The following is a 21,183-nucleotide window of genomic DNA, read 5'->3' as shown; positions in this document are numbered from 1 at the left end:
TCAGTTGATGCATCTTGAGTTTTTAGAGTGTCAACCAGAAAGTATGTCACCATGACCTACTTTTGGAATTTCATTGCTATATTTAAACATTTCAAATACTAATAGGCTTAGAATCATCAACTTTGTCATTTGATGCATCTTGGGTCCTTGGAGTTTGTCAACTAAAAAGAAGGTCAAAATGACATAAAAATACATAAAAATATCTTCTTTTAAACTGAGCTAAATGCAAATTTTAAAAAAGTGAGATCAAGGACAAAGGAAAGATCAAGGTAAAAAAGTTTTGTTGCAGTTGAAGGCTCTCACCAAATATGTATCAGTATATAAAGTTTTATCAAGATAAATTGAATAGTTTCTTTGAAAATGAGCTAAATGGAAAGAGGGAAGGATGGAAGATGAACATGACAACTTCTATATGCCCCGACCATATTCATGGTGGGGCATAAAAAAATCGGCTGATTAAAAACAAGAAGGCCATAGTGACTTGGGTGAGTGCTGTGGCCCATGGGCCTCTTGTTTTAAATCATCAGCAGATCGAGCCATGATGTTTCAGGTGACTGTTGTGGTCCATGGACCTTTTTTATAGTAGCAATTGAAATATTCTGCTATTAAATCTGGCTTTTTAAACAGGGATCATAAATGAAGTAAATTATCTTGTGATTTCAGTATTGGCTGACATTTTGGCCAATCCTCAAGACAAGAAACAGAGAATGTTTGACAAGTTTGGTTACGACAGTGAGTCCATTTCTGATGCCCCAGTGCTTCCAAAAAATGTTAGTAAAGCAGAGTTGAAACCAAGCACAAATGGTCAACTGGCTCTTAATTCCAATAACCAGCAAGCAAAGATTAAAGATGAAAAGAAAGGTGAAAAATTTTATTAGGTCTACTTGCATGTGCAGAAACATTTAGTTTCTCAGTGGTTCAGAATCTGCATGAAAAATGTGACTTCATTGACAGTTGTATTATTTTATATAGGCTAAGCATATTTGGTTCACATTTACCAATGTTTCCAATTTTCATAAATTTTGGCCATTCATTTTAATAATTATCACATATTATGTTACTCTGGGTTTCTTTTTCCCTTCAGTATAGTAGATTATGATTAGAGGAGAAGTGTATCAAAATAATTTATAAAGAACATCTTATCACTCTTTATTTGTTCAAATTATGATACATGTATAATTGTTGCAGATGATTTAAGTTTCCCAACTCTTACAAGGGAAAGTGTGAAGTCAGATAAGGTCTTTCAAAAGTTGTTAAAGAAACAGCAAAAAGAACTCCAGTTAATGAAAAAGAAGCATCAGAAGGAAAAATCTGCCATGCATAAACAACATTGCTTAGTTGTTGATAAAATTGTGATCACGCAGGACAAAAAATTAAATGCCATGGAGAAAAATAAGACTAAAGGGTTAGTACAAGATTCACTATTTTTAGGTTGTAAAGTAAAAGCAAACTGAGTTTAAACAAAATGTAAATTAAGTGCCATGAGACTTGGATTTTTACTTCTCTTTTCAGTGATGTTGCGGATTCCAAAGTGTTGGTTGATGATCATAAAACAGAGGTTTATATTCAATATTATCAATTTAACACATCATGTATTCAGATATTTTTCATTTTTTCTTTGTTTTTTTTTTGTTTTGTTTTGTTTTTTTTTTTTAGATACATTGAGTTTTATTATAAAGATTGTTCATTTATGTTTATAACTAGAAACAAAACAGAATTTTGTGAATGCTGATGCAGGATACATTTTTAGGTCACCTGAGTCAGTCAGGTGACCTATTGCTATCCGTTTTTGTCCATCGTTGTGTGTTAACATTTGAACATTTTCAACTTCTACCCTGAAACCGCTCAACCAATTTCTACCAATTTTGGCATATAGCATCTATGGGTGAAGGGGAACAAATATTGTGAATTTCATGGTCCCTGCCCCCCTGGGGCCTGAGGGGTGGAGCTAGCTGCAATAATGTAGCCCTCTCCAATTTTTTTTAATCTGATATTTTCAGGAGAGGGCTACAATTCCATTGCATCTCTGTAATGGTGCAAATATATTTTTTAGATACGGGCGACTGCAGGCAAAATAAATTGTTTTTGCATTCAACTTACTTCCAATAAGACGGAATTTTTATTCACTATCAACATCATAGCCCTTTTTAAGCGAAAACCAAGTAAAATAAATCTGCGTGTTTACCAGTCGTTTTCTTCAGCAGCCATGACAGTTCTCGCGTGATGTACAGAGACTTCCGCTTGAATTTTAGAAGCACTTGATAAAGTAAATGTGGGTGTTGATAAATGTTTGTGTTGTATGATATCACTAAACATCGATAAATAAAAGCATCCCATGTGATATTTTTTTCATAAATAGTGATATTTGTGCTTAAAATAAGGGAAATCCTAAACGATCCGCTCCCCTAGATCCCGATTTCTCATTGGTTGTCCCAAAATAAAATCGATCAAGGTCAGTAAACATGGCGGATAAATTCAAGTTGTGATGTTGACATACACGAAAAATAACCGATATAAGGATTATTCTGGATATTTTTGGATCAATTCATGTCTTGCATAACTACATTTTATGAGTTCAGGTAAGATATGTTAATAAAATACCCACTTACTGACAATTTGAGCCGAAATCTGTGCGGTAGTGAATCACTCCCGCACTTGCACCATTACGGAGATCCTAAGGAGTTGTAGCCCTCTCCCAAAAAAAAAAAAAAAAAAAAAAAAAAAATCGGAGAGGGCTACATTATTGCAGCTAGGGTGGAGCTAAAACTACCAAAATTAATGCTATCTTTAAAAATCTTCTTCTTTACTCCTGGACATCAAGCAGTCAAACTGTTGGCATGATTGTAATAAGCATTGAGCCCTCTACCAAAATTTTGAAATTCATGGCCCCAGGGTCAGGGGTTCTGGTGCTAGGGTGGGGCTATATAGATCATATAGTGAAAGTGCATTAATTCTTTGAAAACCTTCTTCTCTGCTCCTGGGTATTAAATAAACTACCGTATATACTCGCCTATAAGTTGGTTGTATTTTTCAAGCTTAAATTAGAGGGATTGACCAATATAACACAACGCCTTTTTGGTATGGGTGCAAGATGTATTTATTAAATCACAGTTGTGCAATAAACGTCATATAAATGAACAGATATGATACAAGTCTTTTGTACAAATCACTAGTACAGTCCACTATTAGCTTTACTAGCACAGGGGAGGCAGAATGTTCTAAAGTTCGTATAGTGGTTAGTTATTTCAGAGTCTCTCTTCTCTCCACCTGTCCAGTCTATATATACTTATTTCAAATCTAAATTATTCAGTATATTTTATCAAGAACATTGGTCAATTATGAAATTCCGTCAATAAGGTTACTAGTAATCTGATTTTATCGATTATTAATATACAAACAGATTCATTAGTTCATCATTCAATTATGAAAATTGTATCAATGCCGGAATATTGAATTACTTCATACATACAATTAAGAGCCATTCTCTGTAATGACTTGAACTTTTATATAGGAGCTGTGGCACGCAAAGTCACAGAATTTCTCCAAAATCTCTATGATAAAAGTCTTTGATACCGTAAACTCAAATCAGGCAAAAATTGGTTGCTACGTGTCATGGTTACCATAGCAACATGTCCTAACGTTTGAAAAATGGCATTTTTCAACATGTTCAGAGTCCCCCAGTTAACGTTTGCAGCAAAGCAAACAAGTGGCAATGACTGTTTCTGAAAGTTGAAGGCCTGATGTCTTAAATGCATGATAAACATGTTTGGTAAATCAACTATTACATACGTTACTATGGAAACGAAGTATTCAAAAGTAATAATTTTGTTCATTTAATTTTATAAGGTCATATACTTAAGAATAAAAACAATTATAGGTTGAAATGCAAGCAAATGATAGACAAGATATCCTTATAACATATACCAAGGACGAAATATGATATTTCTTATAGGTTGGCAACGGTTGCTATGGTTTATCTACCTCGAAAGGATTTTAAATTTACTCTTTTAGTGTTTTAATCTTATCCTATCTTTTTAAAAAGCATATTTCTATATAAGTGATGATCAATTTTTAAAGGCATTGGTGTGACCCTAATTTTCACATTTCAAAAAATTCAAACTCAATTCTTTAAATAGAGCGTTGCTATGGAAATAAGCCGAAAAAATATGCATAAAAATTTGAAAAATATTCTGTTTCCTTGGATACGCACCCTTGTAAGTAGATTCCCAAAACTTTTATGATTGATATATATAAACAACTAACCTGACTTTGAATTTTGACTACCACCCAATCTCTAACTGGATGCAAAAAGCTGGCACATAGGGTTTAATATTGATATAAAATTAACAAAATTGAACATTTTCCCTTCTTGGTAACCATAGCAACAGTGTTGTATTTTTCAACAAACTTTATCAATATATGATATTCAACTTTATCACATATTTACCCCTTTATACAGTGGATATAGCTCATTGCATATCGTTTTCATATCCATACTATGTATTCCTACGCCGCGTGACGTAATGTAAATAAACAAATCCATGTGCATGATGGAAAGAAGAATTCCAAATAATTCAATTGTAAATATTGATGGAGGTGGTTCAGGTTTGGTGAAATCTTCTAAATTTGAAAATGATGAAATTATTTATGAAGTCGAAATTGAGGGTACAGGTCTGACATTGCCATTTCCAAGTTATCATCTCAAAATAGTGAATCCTGTCTCGCGGCAGACGACGTCTGGATCGCGATTTGAATTAATAGACGAAAAATGATATTGATAAATATATCAATGATCAAGAAAACAAAAACACATGGAAAAAAACTTCTGCTGACATGAATTTGCTAAAATCGTTTCTTGAAACTCAAAATGAAAACAGACCCATAGAAACAATGCCTCCCTCTGAATTGAATAACATTTTGTGTAAATTTTTTTTGAGTGTCCGGAAGCCTGATGGCTCAAATTATGAACTAAACACATTGCGATCTTTTATGAGCAGCTTTGATAGACATTTACGTAAAATGAAGTATGGATGTCAGATTGTTTCAAGCATAGAATTTGTTAAAGCGCGCGAAGTTCTCAAGGCAAAACAGCGAAGTCTTAAAGGCGAGGGTAAAGGAAATCTATCTAAAAAAGCAGACCCATTAACTGACACCGAAATAAATAAACTGTGGGAATGTGGTCTGTTAGGGGCACAAACTCCTGAGAGTATATTAAACTCACTTTGGCTATTCAACACGATTTATTTTGGACTGAGGGGTTCAGATGAACACAGATCCATGTCGTGGGGTGACATTTGTTTGCAAACTGATATTACTGGCGTAGAATACTTAACATTTAATGAACGCCAATCAAAAACCAGACAAGGCGTAAACCCAAGGATGTTCGAGTAGTCAAACCCAAAATGTGGGCAAATACTGACGCGCCGGATCGATGTCCTGTTGCTATATACAAAAAATATTCAGAAAAAAGACCTGATGATTTTTCAAAACCCGATAATCCATTTTATTTAGCTACACATACCCAGCAACACGCAATGTCCATAGAAGAACAATGGTTTAAAAGACAGCCAGTCGGCGTCAATAAATTGTCATCTTTAATGAAAAGAATGGCCAATGCAGCAGGTATTGGTGGAGACAAAAAACTCACCAACCACAGCGCTAGAAAACATTTAGTGCAAAAATTAAGCGAAAACAACATACCTCCAAATCAAATCATGCAGATAACTGGCCATAAAAACATCCAATCCAGAAACAATTACAGCAGCATCAATGAAAATCAACACAAAAGTATTTCTGGCATCCTTTCGAACTCAGCACCTCCTGTAAACAACCCTGGATCCGCCACATTCAATTGGATACAAAACAATTCTATCACAAATACAGCTGTACGGAATACAACTACATCAAACACTGGCAGTTCCATGATTGTTAATGTCTCAGGGGGCATTCAAAACTTCTTGAATGGAGATGTTCACGGCGGAAAAATTATTGTAAACATCCATGAATGTTCAAACAAAACACCACGGAAAAGGCCGCGTGTCATCTATGACACGGACTCGGATGACTAAAGTCAATAATAATTGTAAATGACTTGATTTGTCAAATCTAACGTTATTTCATATTTTTGAACGAATTTTCATTCATGAATAAAAAAATTCTTTCTTTTATTTTTCTACGAACTATTTCTAACAGCGTAATATTATTTACGTATGTTATTTGGTTTGAGGTAACCGAGAGGGAACTTTGAATTAGAAAATATTTGATCATGTTGATAGTTGAACAAAAATATGTGATAAAAAGAATCTCTCATGGTTTGTGGTTGGATATGATTTTTATCCAACTCGTTGTGTGTTTAGTTCTACCAGTTAAGTAGTATTCAAGGTGAGTCAAATAATATGTTTCTTGATTAAAAGGTAAGTAAATTCCTAAAGGAGCAAAAAATATCACTTTAAATGACTGATGCGTTGTTTCCATGGTTACAATGCAAAGTAACATTTAATCCCAATTTTTCTTATGTCGTCGGTGTTGCAAGGTTCCAAGGATGCATATGTGTTAGTCATGAATTTTATTGTTTTTCCTCAAGATAGTAGCATTAACCCAATCATAGCCACAGATTTTGCATGGTTACGCTGTGTTACCATGGCAACCATGAAAGTTATTTTTAGAATAATATTGCCAATACCTAATTACATAAGGTCAAATATTTTTTTATTGTTTTTCTTAGGTTGTTGATTGAGTTTGATCATGTAACATCTATCATTGGTGAATATTGAGCGTTTTTCAGCATTTTTCAGCATCTAAAATGTATTCCAAATGTACCCATGGTTACCACTTACTAAGAGATAAATTCTAAATAGTTTCTTTATAGCATAAGTGGCAACAAGGTGTCATGTTTTTGGGAGAATGGTTTGTTTGTTTTTCTTAGTCTTTATTAAGGCGTAATAAAGATTCAAAGTGGCTGAAAAGCTCAATTTTTTCAACTTTTCTGGCTGTTATCATGGCAACCAAGACACATAGCAACGAAATTTTATTTAATATCTGTTTCTGGTGTCAAGTTGTAATAATGGGCAAAGTTTCATCAAAATCGGTGACCATGCGTGGCAAAGAAGTTTAAGTGGTTACAGAGAATCGCTATTAATATGTAGGAAAAGAATATATAAGAACCTATATGGTTCTCAAGGACATATAAGGATTATTATGCCTTTTACACATATGTCCTTATGAATCAAATACACGAACACAACATTTAAATTTATGTATATATATTAAAAGTTAATATATAGTTTATTTATACAATTGTGTTACATTAACTAAGATACCAATCTTTTTATAACTTGCGTATAAGTCGGATAAAGAGTTTTGGACCAAAGTTTAACTCCAAAAAAACTTACTTATAGGTGAGTATGTACGGTAACTATAAGTACATAGTTATGATGAGCAAGAGTACCTCTTCAAGAATTGTGAATTTTATGGCCCCTGGATCAGGGGTTCTGGTGTTAGGGCGGGGCTCTATTGATTATATAGTGAAAATGCATTAAGGACAGATGATACGTTCCTTAATATTATATAATTTTTTCCAAGATTTTTTATTGAAGCACTGCTACTTTAACATGTTTACTCACAAAAAATTGAGGTACCTTACCATGCATTTGTGCAAGCTAGCAGAGGATGGTGTTTCCTATAGAATCCTTCTGGAAACATCTTGATTTGCCAATATCAAATTTTTTAGTGTGTTGATTTTTTAAAGACAATTACAAAACAGTTTAGAAATCACAAGGTAATTATAAATTTGAATATTTTTCATAATTTACGAAGATATACAACTGAAAACAGATATTTGAGGAACGTATCGTCTGACCTTAATTCTTTGAAAATCTTCTTCTCTGCTCCTTGGTATAAAATAAACTAAGTAAGTACATAGTTATGATGAGCAAGAGTGCCGCTTTCAAAATTTTGAATTTCATGGCCCCAGGGTCAGGGGTTCTGGTGTTAGGGCAGGTTTCTATTGATTATATAGTGAAAATGCATTAAATCTTTGAAAATCTTTTTCTCTGCTCTTGAGTATTAAATAAACTAACTAAGTACATAGTTATGATGAGCGTGGCTGCCTTTTCCAAAATTGTGAATTTCATGGCCCCTGGATCAGGGGTTCCGTTAAAGGTGTTAGGGCGGGGCTCTATTGATTATATAGTGAAAATTAATGCATTTAATTCTTCGAAAATCTTCTTCTCTGCTTCTGGGTATTATTTAAACAAAGGAATGCATAGTTATGATGAGCAAGAGAGTCCCGCTTTCAAAATTGTGAATTTCATGGCCCCAGGGTCAGGGGTTCTGGTGTTAGGGCAGGTTTCTATTGATTATATAGTGAAAATGCATTAAATCTTTGAAAATCTTTTTCTCTGCTCCTGGGTATTAAATAAACTAACTAAGTACATAGTTATGATGAGCAAGAGTGCCTCTTCAGAAATTGTGAATTTTATGGCCCCTGGATCAGAGGTTCTGGTGTTAGGGCGGGGCTATATTGATTATATAGTGAAAATGCATCAATTCTTTGAAAATCTTCTTCTCTGCTTCTGGGTATTATTTAACAAAGGAATGCATGGTTGTGATGAGCATGGCTGCCTCTTCCAAAATTGTGAAATTCATGGCCCCAGGGTCAGGGGTTCTGGTGAAGGGGGGCTCTATTGATTATATAGTGAAAATTAATAATTTCTTTCAAAATATTTTTTCTACTCCTGGTTATAAAGCAAAGAAACAAGTGTATAGTTATGATAAGCAAGGATGCTTTTAGAAAATTTTTAAAACTTGTGGTCCCAGGGGTTCTGTTGTTTCTCTAGGGGTGGGGAGGTGGGGGGGGGAGGGTCTATTGATAATATAGTGAAGATGTGTGAATTCTTTGAAAATCTTCAACTAATTGCATGGTTATGATGATTAATGTATTTATCCAAATATGTAAATTTCATGACCCTGGGTCATGGGTTCTAGTGTTGGGGTAGGGTTGTGTTAAATCAATAGTGAAATTGCATTATTTCTTTGAAAACCTTCTCTGGTCCTGGGCATAAAGGAGGCAAACAGAGTAAAAGTTTTAATAAGCAAGGGTATTTTTACCAGAATTTTGAACATCTAGACCATTTAGTCAAGTGTTCTGGTCCTGGCCAGGGCTCTATTAATTTGTATTCTACGGACCGGAGTGAAGTTATTCCCCTTTGCCATTCACCTTTGATAATTAATCACTGTAGATAATGTATTTGAAAGGTTAGTAGAATAAGAGAATTATGCAAGAACATTTATTGTATAATACAAAAAGTACTTTCATAGTTTTAAAGATCAGGTACTGTAAACCAACTTTTATTCGCGTGCGAGAAATATTCGCGATTTTCGCGACCTACTTTAACTCGCGAATATTAATCGCCGCGAACTATTTATTTTTCCTTGTATTTGTAGATAATGTTTCCTCAGTCGCGAAAATTAATTGTTGCGGATTGATTTTAAACTGACGAATCGCGAATAAAAGTTGAAGCGAATAATAGTTGGTTGACAGTATACTTGGAAATGATAGATGAATAAAAGTGAAACACAAATAACTTATCTTTTTAAATGTTCTTCAAAGGCCAAGTGAGGCCAATGTGAGAGGTAATAATATGTGGTTAAAAATAGATATTTTGTTAAAAGTTTGCATGGTAATAGTGATAAATGGGGGACAGATAGATTAGATACTAGACCAATTATTTTGTTGATGCTAGTCATACTATTTTTCTTGCTTTTGGGCAACAAAGCTTCATTTATCAGTTTATGGATCCTCTAAATTGTTGTACTCAGGTGACCGTTAAGGCCCTTGGGCCTCTTGTTTATTTTCATATTCACTGAAGAATTATGTAAGCAGTACATGTAAAAGTTATGAAAAAGAGAAATACAATTTTTAATTCTAATTTTAATCAGATTTCAGAGATGGTTACAAAGCACACTAAGGAGTGGTCAGATGTTTCTCTTAGACAGTTGAAAGAAGAACATGATCTTCTTAAGGAACATGTAGTTCAACAGAATGTCCTTCTAAAAAAACTGTTTGAAGCAGCTCAGCAAGTTCAGATCAAAGAGCAGGAGGTGCTTAATGACAGGTCAGACTCGCTTATTGATACATTGAGTCACAGTTATCTAAGTAATGCATGGAATCTGTTGTCATATGTAGTAGACTCGAATGTCTAAGTAATGGAATCAGTTTGTAGCTCATTTGAGGCAAAGGCCTTTCTGCTCAAAATGTGTCTGTCATTGTTAATGTTATCGTAAAATTTTTCACGATTTCATGTTCTTGTCCAGAATCTTTAAGGCAACTAAAGTGTAGATTCAAATTTATTGATGTCTGAGTGTTGTGGCTCATGGAGCTCTCTTGAAAATGCAATGCATGTTGAAACATAATCTTTGGTCCGAATACATTTTACTTAAATTTTTATTTTATTCTTCTTTGTCAAGTAGAGAGGAGAAGGAATTAACAATAAAACAGTCCAAACAATCCATGGAGTCGAGCAAAGCTGTGATGAATGATAAGACAATCAAAGCCAAGGCTGAGAGAGAGAGGTTAGTGTTTCCCTTGTCTATAATAAACATATACATTTGGAAAACATTTCACAGTGTTTGATCTGTACTCTACAGAAAAAAATATTTTAGCTTAATTTAATAGGATACAGAAAAATTAACACAATTTAAAAAAGTCATTTTTACATATTAAAAGTCAATAAAATTGGGCATTTTGTTCAGTTCACATTAAACGATGGGCTTAAGGAGGCTCATTACACCCACAGTTTATTTTAGATTTCGTTACAGCACCAGTTATTATGAAGATTTCAAATATACGAATGGAGGTTATGATAGGATAAATATTTTTTAAAGATTTTTTAATCTTTTTTCTGATTTTGGTTAAATGTTCTTTTTCAAGTTTCTGATTGATAGTATTGCAAGAATCTCAGTGTCAAGTGATGGATATCATCTTCAGTTATGTAGGCAATATAATAACACTTCATAATAATCAACATTATTTTTATAAGAAAAAATAATTTTCTCCCAAAAAAGAATCAATGTGATTTTCTTCTTAATTTTTGCATGAATAATTTGGAAAATCAGTTATAAGTAGACAAGGAATGTATATTTATGAATAACAAGTGACAAATTGAATGAAAAATGTTTTAAGGAAATGAAAATTCAAATTTAAAAAATAATTGGAATAAAAAGTCCACTTGCAAGAGTTATCTTTCCTAAATCCCCCTGACTCAAAACACTCAGGAACGGTTGAACATATCGGACTCAGAATAAACTAAAATTTCTAGAATGAATATACATTTTTTAAAGAAAAAAAGACAAGCACACAAACCAACAAGAGTACAGTACTCTAAAAGCGCAAGTCAATTATAATTTATTTCAACGAGGTTGTAGATTTCAACTCGATTTTCCTCTATACGTACATGTTGTCAGTGGTAGAACTTGCTGCTTTCGCCATGAAATTGTACACTACTTGGGTAGCGAAGATTTGACTGTCATTCTCTTTGGTCTCTACTTAAAAATAACCCTTCTTCGTTTGTGATTTATAATGAATCCGTTATCTTGTTCTCATTGTTTACAACACCGCATGTAGTCTATTTTTAGAGCGTTTTAAAGATTTGGATCATCAGCAAAGCGAACCTGTACAATTCGTCCCCAGGAGAAAACGGGCGAAACAATGGAGGTTTATTTTTCTGTGTAGTACGTCATCAAAAAGTGGTGTAATGAGCCTCCTTAAGTTTCTTCTTGAACAATTTTTTTTTTAATGGTTCGATGAGAATTAATTTTTTTATCTATTTTTTAGGAGGATTAAAGAAATTAGTGAAAATAACATCAAAAGATTCACAGATGAACGTAAGAGATTGAAAATAAGACAGTCAAAACAAATAGAGAAGCTGTTTCAGAAACATCAACAGATGATGGAGAAGTTCATGCAGGAGTGCACAAAAGTAAAGATTGCTCTAATTCATTAGGGCCCCACTCTTCTGGTGCCCTACAGTTATCAGTCAAACCATTCAATATATATATGTATATACATGTATATATATCACTTGTCCAGAGCATCTTTTCTCTCCCCTTGGCCCTATCAGCTGACTCTTACTTTACCTGTAGAGAAAATGAGCAATGATCAGAAGTCAAGGTCAAAGCACATACAGTGGAGCCTCGTTTATCCGGACGCTTTGGTTCCAAGTCCAAATAGTCCAGATAGGTGGAGCATCCAGATATCTGAAATGCCTAGATTTCAGCAAAACTGCCTTTCATACCCTGAATAATACTGGATTAAATGCAAACCCTGCCTGGACTAAAACTGCATAAATGTTGCATCTAGAGATGTGCACTAGTAGATTATTTGTTTAGTGTGGAACTGTGCTTTACTTAAAGATAACATTCGTTTTGTTGAGCTCTGTAATCTTGATTACCTATGTTTGAATTTTGCAATCATTCATGGTCAAATTGTTTTAAGATGCTCTCTTGGAAGGTTGAAGCCTAAAAACGTGAAACATTGTCAGTTGATGCATCTTGATGCTTCTTAGTATGTCAAAGAAAAAGAAGGTCACAATGACCTACTTCATGAAGTTTACAGTTTTTCATTTTTAATGCATTTTAGCCAAATATTTCAGATACTATGAGGCAAAAAATCACCAATCTTGTCAGTTGATGGATTTTGGTGTCTTGTACCCCCATTATTTGCCAATTCAGAAGTAGGTGACAGTGACTCTTGTGCAATTTATCAGAAGAGTGATATTAGGCCCTTGAGTCTCTTGTTACATTTTGTCCCATGAGTATAAGTTCAGTTTCTCTTTTGCTCAGGAGGTAGAAAAAGTAGAGATGATGTTTGAGGAGGTGAAACTAGCAGCCCGTCCAGAGACGGATGTTTGATGAGGAGGTGAAAAATGGAGACTTGTAAGGTGATTATGCTCTATGGATTTAACCTTTCTATAAACTAAAATATAGGGTTATGAAAAGCTTCAAAAACAGGGATTTTTTATGCTGTTCCCTATTGCCTATTTGATTATTTTAAGCTCTTATTAGCCAAAGGCTCAAAGAGCTAATGCTGTGCCATTTATGCAGTGTGTGTGGTCTCAAAGCCACTTAAATGTTGACCTTTAAAGGACTTATCGCATGTTTCTAAATTATTTGAAATTAAAAGCGTATTACATTCCTTATGACCACAGGTTATAAATTCTATGTTTTTACTGCAGATAAACCGCGGTAATTAACCAATTATTGACTCAAATAAAAACCCCTGAATTAAAAATCTAAGTTAATTAGATAGCGATCACGTGACCCTGTGACGTCAAAGGCGACAATGGCTGATCAGCTCTTCACGTTAATCTTACTAAAATATACGCGATACATCCTGAATTTTCTGCATTGTGGACGATCAAATCACTGATTTTATCGATATGAAATTGAATAACCAACCTTATATGTTAGAATTGTCAGCAAGAAAAAATCTGAAAAATTTGTTAACATTGTAAAAATAGCAGCGACGATAGTGAGAGAGATGCGGCGAAGACAAGAAACTGGCCATCACAATACAATTTGATTTGTCATCTTATCACATGTATTAACTTATTTGATTCACAAATTTAACATTATATAACTTTGTTATTCTTCGTTTTTAACATAACATTAATTTATGCAAGTATGCCTTCATATGTTTTGTAAAGGAAGGCGGTCTTGAAAAAATAATTTCCAGTTCACGAAACATCGCCATAATCGGAACTACAGATTCTAAATGTTTGGAATAAATAACGAAAATATCTCAAAAGCCTTATACCTTAGAACTAGTTAATGTTTCTATAGTAGTTGAAAAGCACGTTAGGAATTAATTTTTTCCAGCATTTCTCATAATTAAGCTGCATTTGTCATTGATAACTCCTCTAATGGTGTGCATATTCTCATCTCTCTATCACTGAATTATCGCCTATGACGTCAGAGCAGCATTTCGCCGAAATCCGACTGAAATATGCATATTGCCATATTTGAATTTCAACTCTCAGTATCTCTTAAAATATGCTTTCAACAACGTTTATTGTATTCATTATTTTAATAAACAAGGTTGTAGATAATATTTTTCATAAAATTACGATTTTTGAAAGATCATGCGATAAGTCCTTTAATGATATTTTATTAAAACTTTATTTTTTCCCAATATAAAGACCAGGATCAGCAAATTTTGTCAGTATATGCATCATAAGGCCCCATGCAGAGAATGTTGATCAAAAAAAAGTCACCATTACTTAATTTGGGAATTTAAAAGTTACTCATTTTCAAATTGTTTAAGATGCATATCTTGAACAGGATAAAGCCTTGGATCATCTGTCTACTTTGCCAGTCAAATGGTGCATCATGTTGGGGTCTCAGGGTGTGTCAACTAAAACCTGGATCTCTGATTTACTTTCTGAATTTTACAGGGAAATATTTTCTTTTCACTTATATATTTTGAAAACTAGGACATGCAAGGTCAACAAATCTTAATATTTGTTACATCTTAGGGCTCTGAGATGTGTCCATTCAAAAGTAGGTCACTGTGACCTACTTTTTTTAGCTCTACTGGTGTGAGACCAGAAGAGCTTATGTGATAGTAGGGTGTACGTAGTCTGTCCTGTCTGTCTGTAGCAATTTTTCAAAACACTACTCCTCCTACAATTTTGGTCCAATTTCAATAAGACTTGGTACACAAGCACACTGTACTAAGATACATAATTCTTTTTATCTGTTTTCGATTTTGGTAAAGAGTGTTGCCCTGGTTACTAAAATTAGAAATTTCTTCAAAATTCTTTCAAAATGCTACTCCTCCTGTAGTTTTGGTCCAATTTTAAAGATTTGGTACACAAGTATACTGTACATAAATAATTCTATTTGTTAGTTTTTTTATTTTGACAAATGGTGTTGCCATGGTTACTAAAAAAAGAAATATCTTTGAAATTCTTTTAGAATGCTACTTCTCATACAGTTCTGATCTGATTAGACTGTACTAAGATACATCTTTTCTTTATTATAAGTACACACCAATAGAGCTAAAGTCTCACCAGAGAGTTCTGGTGAAATAATAGTCATACTTTTGAACACATACTCCCACTTCTACAACAAGCTCCTGATCTCAGGTAATTAACTTCTAGTTGGGAGAAAAAGTACAAAAATAAACATATACGAAAATATCATCATTTAATTTCCAAAATATGCAGATGGCACAGCTGCATATTCCTCTAGTACCGAAGATGGAGCCTCCGGGATATAAAGTGCTACAAGAAGAGGCAGATGGATCCGTCAACAATTAGTAGAATTAAGGACATTTATTTTTATGTAGTTTTGTTTCTTTACTACATATCTTTCTTTTCTTTGTAGAAAATGGTCTGTGTTCTGATTGCCATTGTGTCAGTGATTATAGTCCTATCTGTCAGATCCCACGTGCCAGCTTCAAATAAGCATTTATACAAAGACTGGAAATTTGTTGCCAAAGAATATGAACAACTTAGTTTCCCTTGTTACCTGTACTTCCATTTTCTATTGATTTACACTTACTTTGAATTTGTCTCATTGATTTTGTACAGATAGGGTTGTTGAAATTATTTTTTTTTCTCCTTCTCTTTCATTATGTTGTTACTGTGAAGTATGTTGGGTTGATGATATGCTGTATACTTCTTCCATTGTTGACATAGAGTTATTATTTTTATAGCATTTACAATGTATGGTGTTTATTGTGTATAGACCTTATATATTTGAATTTATGATTGTATATGAAAATTATCTTTTTCGCTATTAATTTTAATAAGAATGTTCTTTTATCACTGTCTCTGTTATTTTATAGCCAATTTTTAGGTATGTTTATAAGGTCTGTTTTCAGAATTATAATTTTGTGAATAATCCACCAAGGCCTGTAGAATAATGCTTTTGATGTGAAAAGACATTTATACTGTTGCTGAAAATTTAAACCATCACACTAGGACAAAGGGCTTTGTCTTAAAGCCACTTCAGAATTGACTTAAAATGATACTTTGTTAGAAAATTTTGATATTTCCCCTCTTCAGGGACTAGGATCATCAAATCTTGTCAGCTGATGCACATTAGGACCTTGGATATGGTAATCCATATGCAGGTGACAGTGACCTACTTTTTGAATTGTATTAAATGAATATCTTGGACAATGTGATGCCTAAGATAATCATCCTTGTTATTTGAATTATCTTCGAGCCTCTCGGTATGTAAACCAGGAAGTAGGTCACAGTGACCGCCTATATATATATATATATGAATACTGTGTCCTGCTGGGTCACTAAAGCTAAAAAGGTAATGTGACTTGGGGCCCCATGGTGTATAAATTCAAAAGTAGGTCAAAGTGACCTACTTTATTTTTAGGTCACCTGAATCTCTCAGGTGACCTACTGCTATCTGTTTTTGTCCATTGCTGTGTGTTATTCATTGGTTTTACATTTTCAAACACTGCTCTTCTTCAGAACTGCAAAACTAATTTCAACCAATTTTGGTATATAACGTTCATGGGTCAAATGGAACATGTAACATGGTTTTCTTATCTCTGCCTCCCCAGGCCTGAGGGGTTGGACCAAAATTATCAGTCAAACTGTTTGTATGCATAAGATAAACATTTAGCTTAAGAACTGTAGCTCTCTGAAAAAAAAAAATATTCACAGACCACAGAGCCACCCAGTTGACATCTGCACAAAGCATGTTGGACCAAATTGTCTTGCCACTCAAAATGGCAGTTTATATAATTGAAATTTTCATTGGTCTCAATTACAGGTCCAGGAGGACTATTAATAGCTGTTATGAGGAATGTTTTATTATGGACATGGTATACAATATGTTAGAAGCACGGGCTAGGGTTAGTAGTATTTTGAGATGGCAAATTAAGTATATGGAGAAATAGATTGAGAAACTGTGCACTTTTTATGTGCAATAAATATACAATTTTTTTTCAATGGGTGGTAACTGTAGATCTCTGGTTGTCCATCCCTATTTTTTCAGACCAAAGAATTACAGATCTGCAGCTACATAAGCATTGGTTCCCCTTTTAAAATTGTAATATCCATGGCTCCAGGGTCAGGGATTCTAGTGTTAGGGGTCTGTTGATCATTTGGTGAACATTCAGAAATTCTTTAAAATCTCTCCTGTACATTTAACAGACAAACTACATGTAAATGCATTGATATGATGAGAAAGGGTGCCTCTTCCAAATTGTGAAATTCATGGCCCCTGGTGGGTCCGGGGTTCTGATGTTAGGCTGAGGCTATTTTGAACATATAGTGAAAATTCATAAATTCATTTTTTTTTTTTAAAAATAGACAAACTAAGTACATAGTTATGATGAACAGTAGATCCTCTTCCTAGATTGTGAAAATCATGGCTCCTAAGTCAGGGTCTTGGTGTTAGAAAGAGGCTGTGTTGATTATGTAGTAAAATTCATTAATTCTTTAAAAATCCTCCATCTCTGCTCCTGGGCATTAAGCTGGTAAACCAAATACATTCTGTTTGTTTATATGTGCAAGGGTGTTTTTACCAGAATGGTGAAATTCATGACTGCTGGGTCAGGGGTTCTGGTGCTATTGATCTTGTAGGGAAATTTTTTACTGTACATGTACTTTTAAATCAGTTATTTCACTTTGAGTATTGGCCTATGATGAATCATCACTGTAGATAAGTGTTTTCATGGGTCACTTGAATAAAATATATAAAATAAATTTTAATAGGTCACTTGAATAAAGGAAATAATGGGTTCTACAGGTCACTTAAATAAAAGAATTATACCAAAAACTTTTTATGTAGTTTTTAATGGTCAGATGGTCAGGTAGACTTGTGAGTAATAAATAATTAAAAATAAGGTTAAAAAAAAGACAACAACAAAAAAACACATATTACTGAATGCCAGGAGAATCTAGTTACAAGGATTCTGAATTTGCTGTAATTTCATTCTGAAGTATTGCATTGGTTAGAGTTTGGTGACAGGCAAAAATGGGCAAGGAAATCTACTTTCAGAGTTGTTGTAGACTACTAGACTAACTGTTCATTGATACTCTCTTGTTTTTGAACAGTTGCAAGTATCTCCTCTATCAATTTATTTTACTTTATTTATACAATTTCAAATTGCAATTCTATGGATCCTTTATAGATTGTATTAGGTGACCTTAAGGCCATCTCCAGAAATTGCCACTCAAGAGGCATTTGTGTGTATTAAATTGGATATATATATTTATTAGAAGTCTCTGCAACAATAATAGGTTTAAAATGATCCAGTACCCCACTTCTACAAGAAATATGCAGCTGATTTTATTTTAGCTTAGATCTGTTTACACTCTTAAAGTGAAATAATCATTTGGACTTGGAATGAATTTGTCTTGATCAGTCTCTGTATCATGTAATTATATTTTCAATACTCTTGTTTCTTTTGTTAGATGATGAAAAATAATTTTATTACATAAAGTTTAGCATATATTTGTGTGTTTTATACTTGTCAAGTAAACTTCCTTTTTTTGAATATTATGAGGCTCATTTGTGTTCATAATTGAAAAAAATCAAGGTTATCCAAAGCCAAATATAAGCTATTTGAGATTCACTTTCAAGTGAACTATATGTAAATACAATGTTTAAGGAATCTGACGTCTTTATTTGGTTTGTTTATTTGTTTTGTTTTTTTAGCTCACCTGAGCCGAAGGCTCAAGTGAGCTTTTCTGATCACATTTTGTCCAGCGTCCGTCTGTCTGTCTGTAAACTTTTCACATTTTTGACTTCTTCTCAAGAACCACTGGGCCAAATTCAACCAAACTTGCCACAAAGCATCCTTGGGTGAAGGGGATTCAAGTTTGTTCAAATGAAGGGCTACGCCCTCTTTCAAGGGGAGATAATTAGGAATTAGTGAAAAACTAATGGCATCATTTAAAAATCTTCTTCTCGAGAACCACTGGGCCAGGAAAAATGAAACTTATGTGGAAACATCTTCAGGTAGTGTAGATTCAAGTTTGTTCAAATCATGACCCCTGGGGGTAGGGTGGGGCCACAATGGGGAATCAAAGTTTTACATAGAAATATATAGGAAAATATCTTTAAAAATCTTCTTCTTAAGAACAGCAAAGCCATGGTTGGTCATATTTATAGGGGAACATCCTCAAGTTGTGTAGATTCAAGTTTGTTCAAATGATGACCCCCGGGGGTAGGGTGGGGCCACAATGAGGGATCAAAGTTTTACATAGAAATATATAGGAAAATATCTTTAAAAATTTTCTTCTTAAGAACAGCAAAGCCATGATTGGTCATATTTAAATGGAATCATCCTCAAGTAGTGTAGATTCAAGTTTGTTCAAATCATTACCCCTGGGGGTAGGGTGGGGCCACAATGGGGGATCAAAGTTATACATAGAAATATATAGGAAAATATCTTTAAAAGTCTTCTTCTTAAGAACAGCAAAGCCATGATTGGTCATATTTAAATGGAAGCATCCTCAGGTAGTGTAGATTCAAGTTGTTCAAATGATGACCCCCGGGGTAGGGTGGGCCACAATGAGGGATCAAAGTTTTACATAGAAATATATAGGAAAATATCTTTAAAAATCTTCTTCTTAAGAACAGCAAAGCCATGATTGGTCATATTTAAATGGAATCATCCTCAAGTAGTGTAGATTCAAGTTTGTTCAAATCATGACCCCTGGGGGTAGGGTGGGGCCACAATGGGGGATCAAAGTTTTACATAGAATATAAGGAAAATATCTTTAAAAATCTTCCAGCAAAGCCATGATTAGTCATATTTAAATGGAAGCATCCTCAGGTAGTGTAGATTCAAGTTTGTTCAAATGATGACCCCCCCCCCTTCCCGGGTGGGGATAGGGTGGGGCCACAATGGGGATCAAGGTTTTACGTAGAAATATATAGGAAAATATCTTTAAAAGCTTCTTCTTAAGAACAGCAAAGCCATGATTGGTCATATTTATATGGAAGCATCCTCAGGTAGTGTAGATTCAATTTTGTTCAAATCATGACCCCCGGAGGTAGGGTTGGGCCACAATGTGTGATCAAAGTTTACAGAGGAATATATAGGAAAAAATCTTTTTCTCAAGAACAGAAAAGCCATGATTAGTCATATTGATATGGAGGCATCCTTGGGTAGTGTAGAATGAAATTTGTTCAAATGAGGGCCCCGGGGGTAGGGTGGGGCCATAATGGGGGATCAAAGTTTTTCATAAGAGTATATAGAAAAAACTTTAAAAATCTTCTTCCTAAGAACAGTAAAGCCATGATTGGTCATATTTATATGGAAGCATCCTCAGGTAGTGTACATTCAAGTTTGTTCAAATCATAACCCCTGGGGGTTGGGGGGGGCAAAATGGGGGATCAAAATTTCACTTAGAAATATACAGGAAAATATCTTTAAAAATCTTCTTCTTAAGAACAGCAAAGCCATGATTGGTCATATTTATATGGAAGCATCCTCAGGCAGTGTAGATACAAGTTTGTGCAAATCATGACCCCCGGGGGTAGGGTGGGGCCACAATGCATAATCAAAGTTTACAGAGGAATATATAGGAAAAAATCTTTTTATCAAGAACAGAAAAGCCATTATTAGTCAAATTGATATGGAGGCAGCCTTTGGTAGTGTTGAATGAAATTTGTTCAAATGAGGGCCCCCGGAGGTAGGGTGGGGCCTCAATGGGGGATCAAATTTTTACAAATGAATATATGGGAAAAAATCTGCTGCTCAAGAACAGCAAAGCCATTTGTTATATTGATATGAAAGGATCATCAGGTAGTTTAAAATTCAACAACCCCCCCCCCCCCCCTGAACTTTATACTGAACTGATTTTTGCTTTTTTTCCTAGCCAATGTGCTCAGGTGAGCGATGTGGCCCATGGGCCTCTTGTTTTTTGTTTTGTTTTGTTTTTTTGTTTGTTTTTTTTTGCGTATTAAACTACAAAAGAAAACCACTCTACTTTTATACCATGTGTAGCCTACACTGTCTTAAATGTACATGCAAAGTTACAATCCGGGTATATTCAGGGACCATCTCAAAATACAGTTACATTTACTATAGAATTGGATGGAGAAATACTTTATTCCACATTTCAATAGACTTTTTATGCTCAAAATATAATATGTGAAGAATATTACTATATCTTGCATTATATGCAAGAAACGCAAACA

The 21,183-nt window shown here is 34.1% G+C and overlaps 1 protein-coding gene across 1 annotated transcript in view; it reads left to right on the top strand.

Moving 5' to 3' along the window:
• Positions 1-20,967, top strand: part of LOC133173466 (1-phosphatidylinositol 4,5-bisphosphate phosphodiesterase beta-4-like) — a 154,042-nt gene extending 133,075 nt beyond the window's left edge. Inside the window, exons 26-33 of the mRNA XM_061308455.1 lie at positions 664-861; positions 1,189-1,405; positions 1,513-1,558; positions 9,940-10,115; positions 10,471-10,572; positions 11,834-11,978; positions 12,841-12,938; positions 15,385-20,967. Coding sequence (XP_061164439.1) covers positions 664-861; positions 1,189-1,405; positions 1,513-1,558; positions 9,940-10,115; positions 10,471-10,572; positions 11,834-11,978; positions 12,841-12,909 — 953 coding nt within the window. The 3' untranslated portion in view covers positions 12,910-12,938; positions 15,385-20,967. The remainder of the gene's footprint in view (positions 1-663; positions 862-1,188; positions 1,406-1,512; positions 1,559-9,939; positions 10,116-10,470; positions 10,573-11,833; positions 11,979-12,840; positions 12,939-15,384) is intronic.
• Positions 20,968-21,183: the final 216 nt, after the last annotated feature.

This window comes from Saccostrea echinata, unplaced genomic scaffold, assembly GCF_033153115.1.
Source record: "Saccostrea echinata isolate AGI-Se365-2 ecotype Australia unplaced genomic scaffold, CSIRO_AGI_Sech_v1 ptg000002l, whole genome shotgun sequence".
Taxonomy (NCBI): Eukaryota; Metazoa; Mollusca; class Bivalvia; order Ostreida; family Ostreidae; genus Saccostrea; species Saccostrea echinata.
The sequence above is the reverse complement of the archived record's forward strand: the minus strand, read 5'-3'. Positions and strand labels throughout refer to the sequence as shown.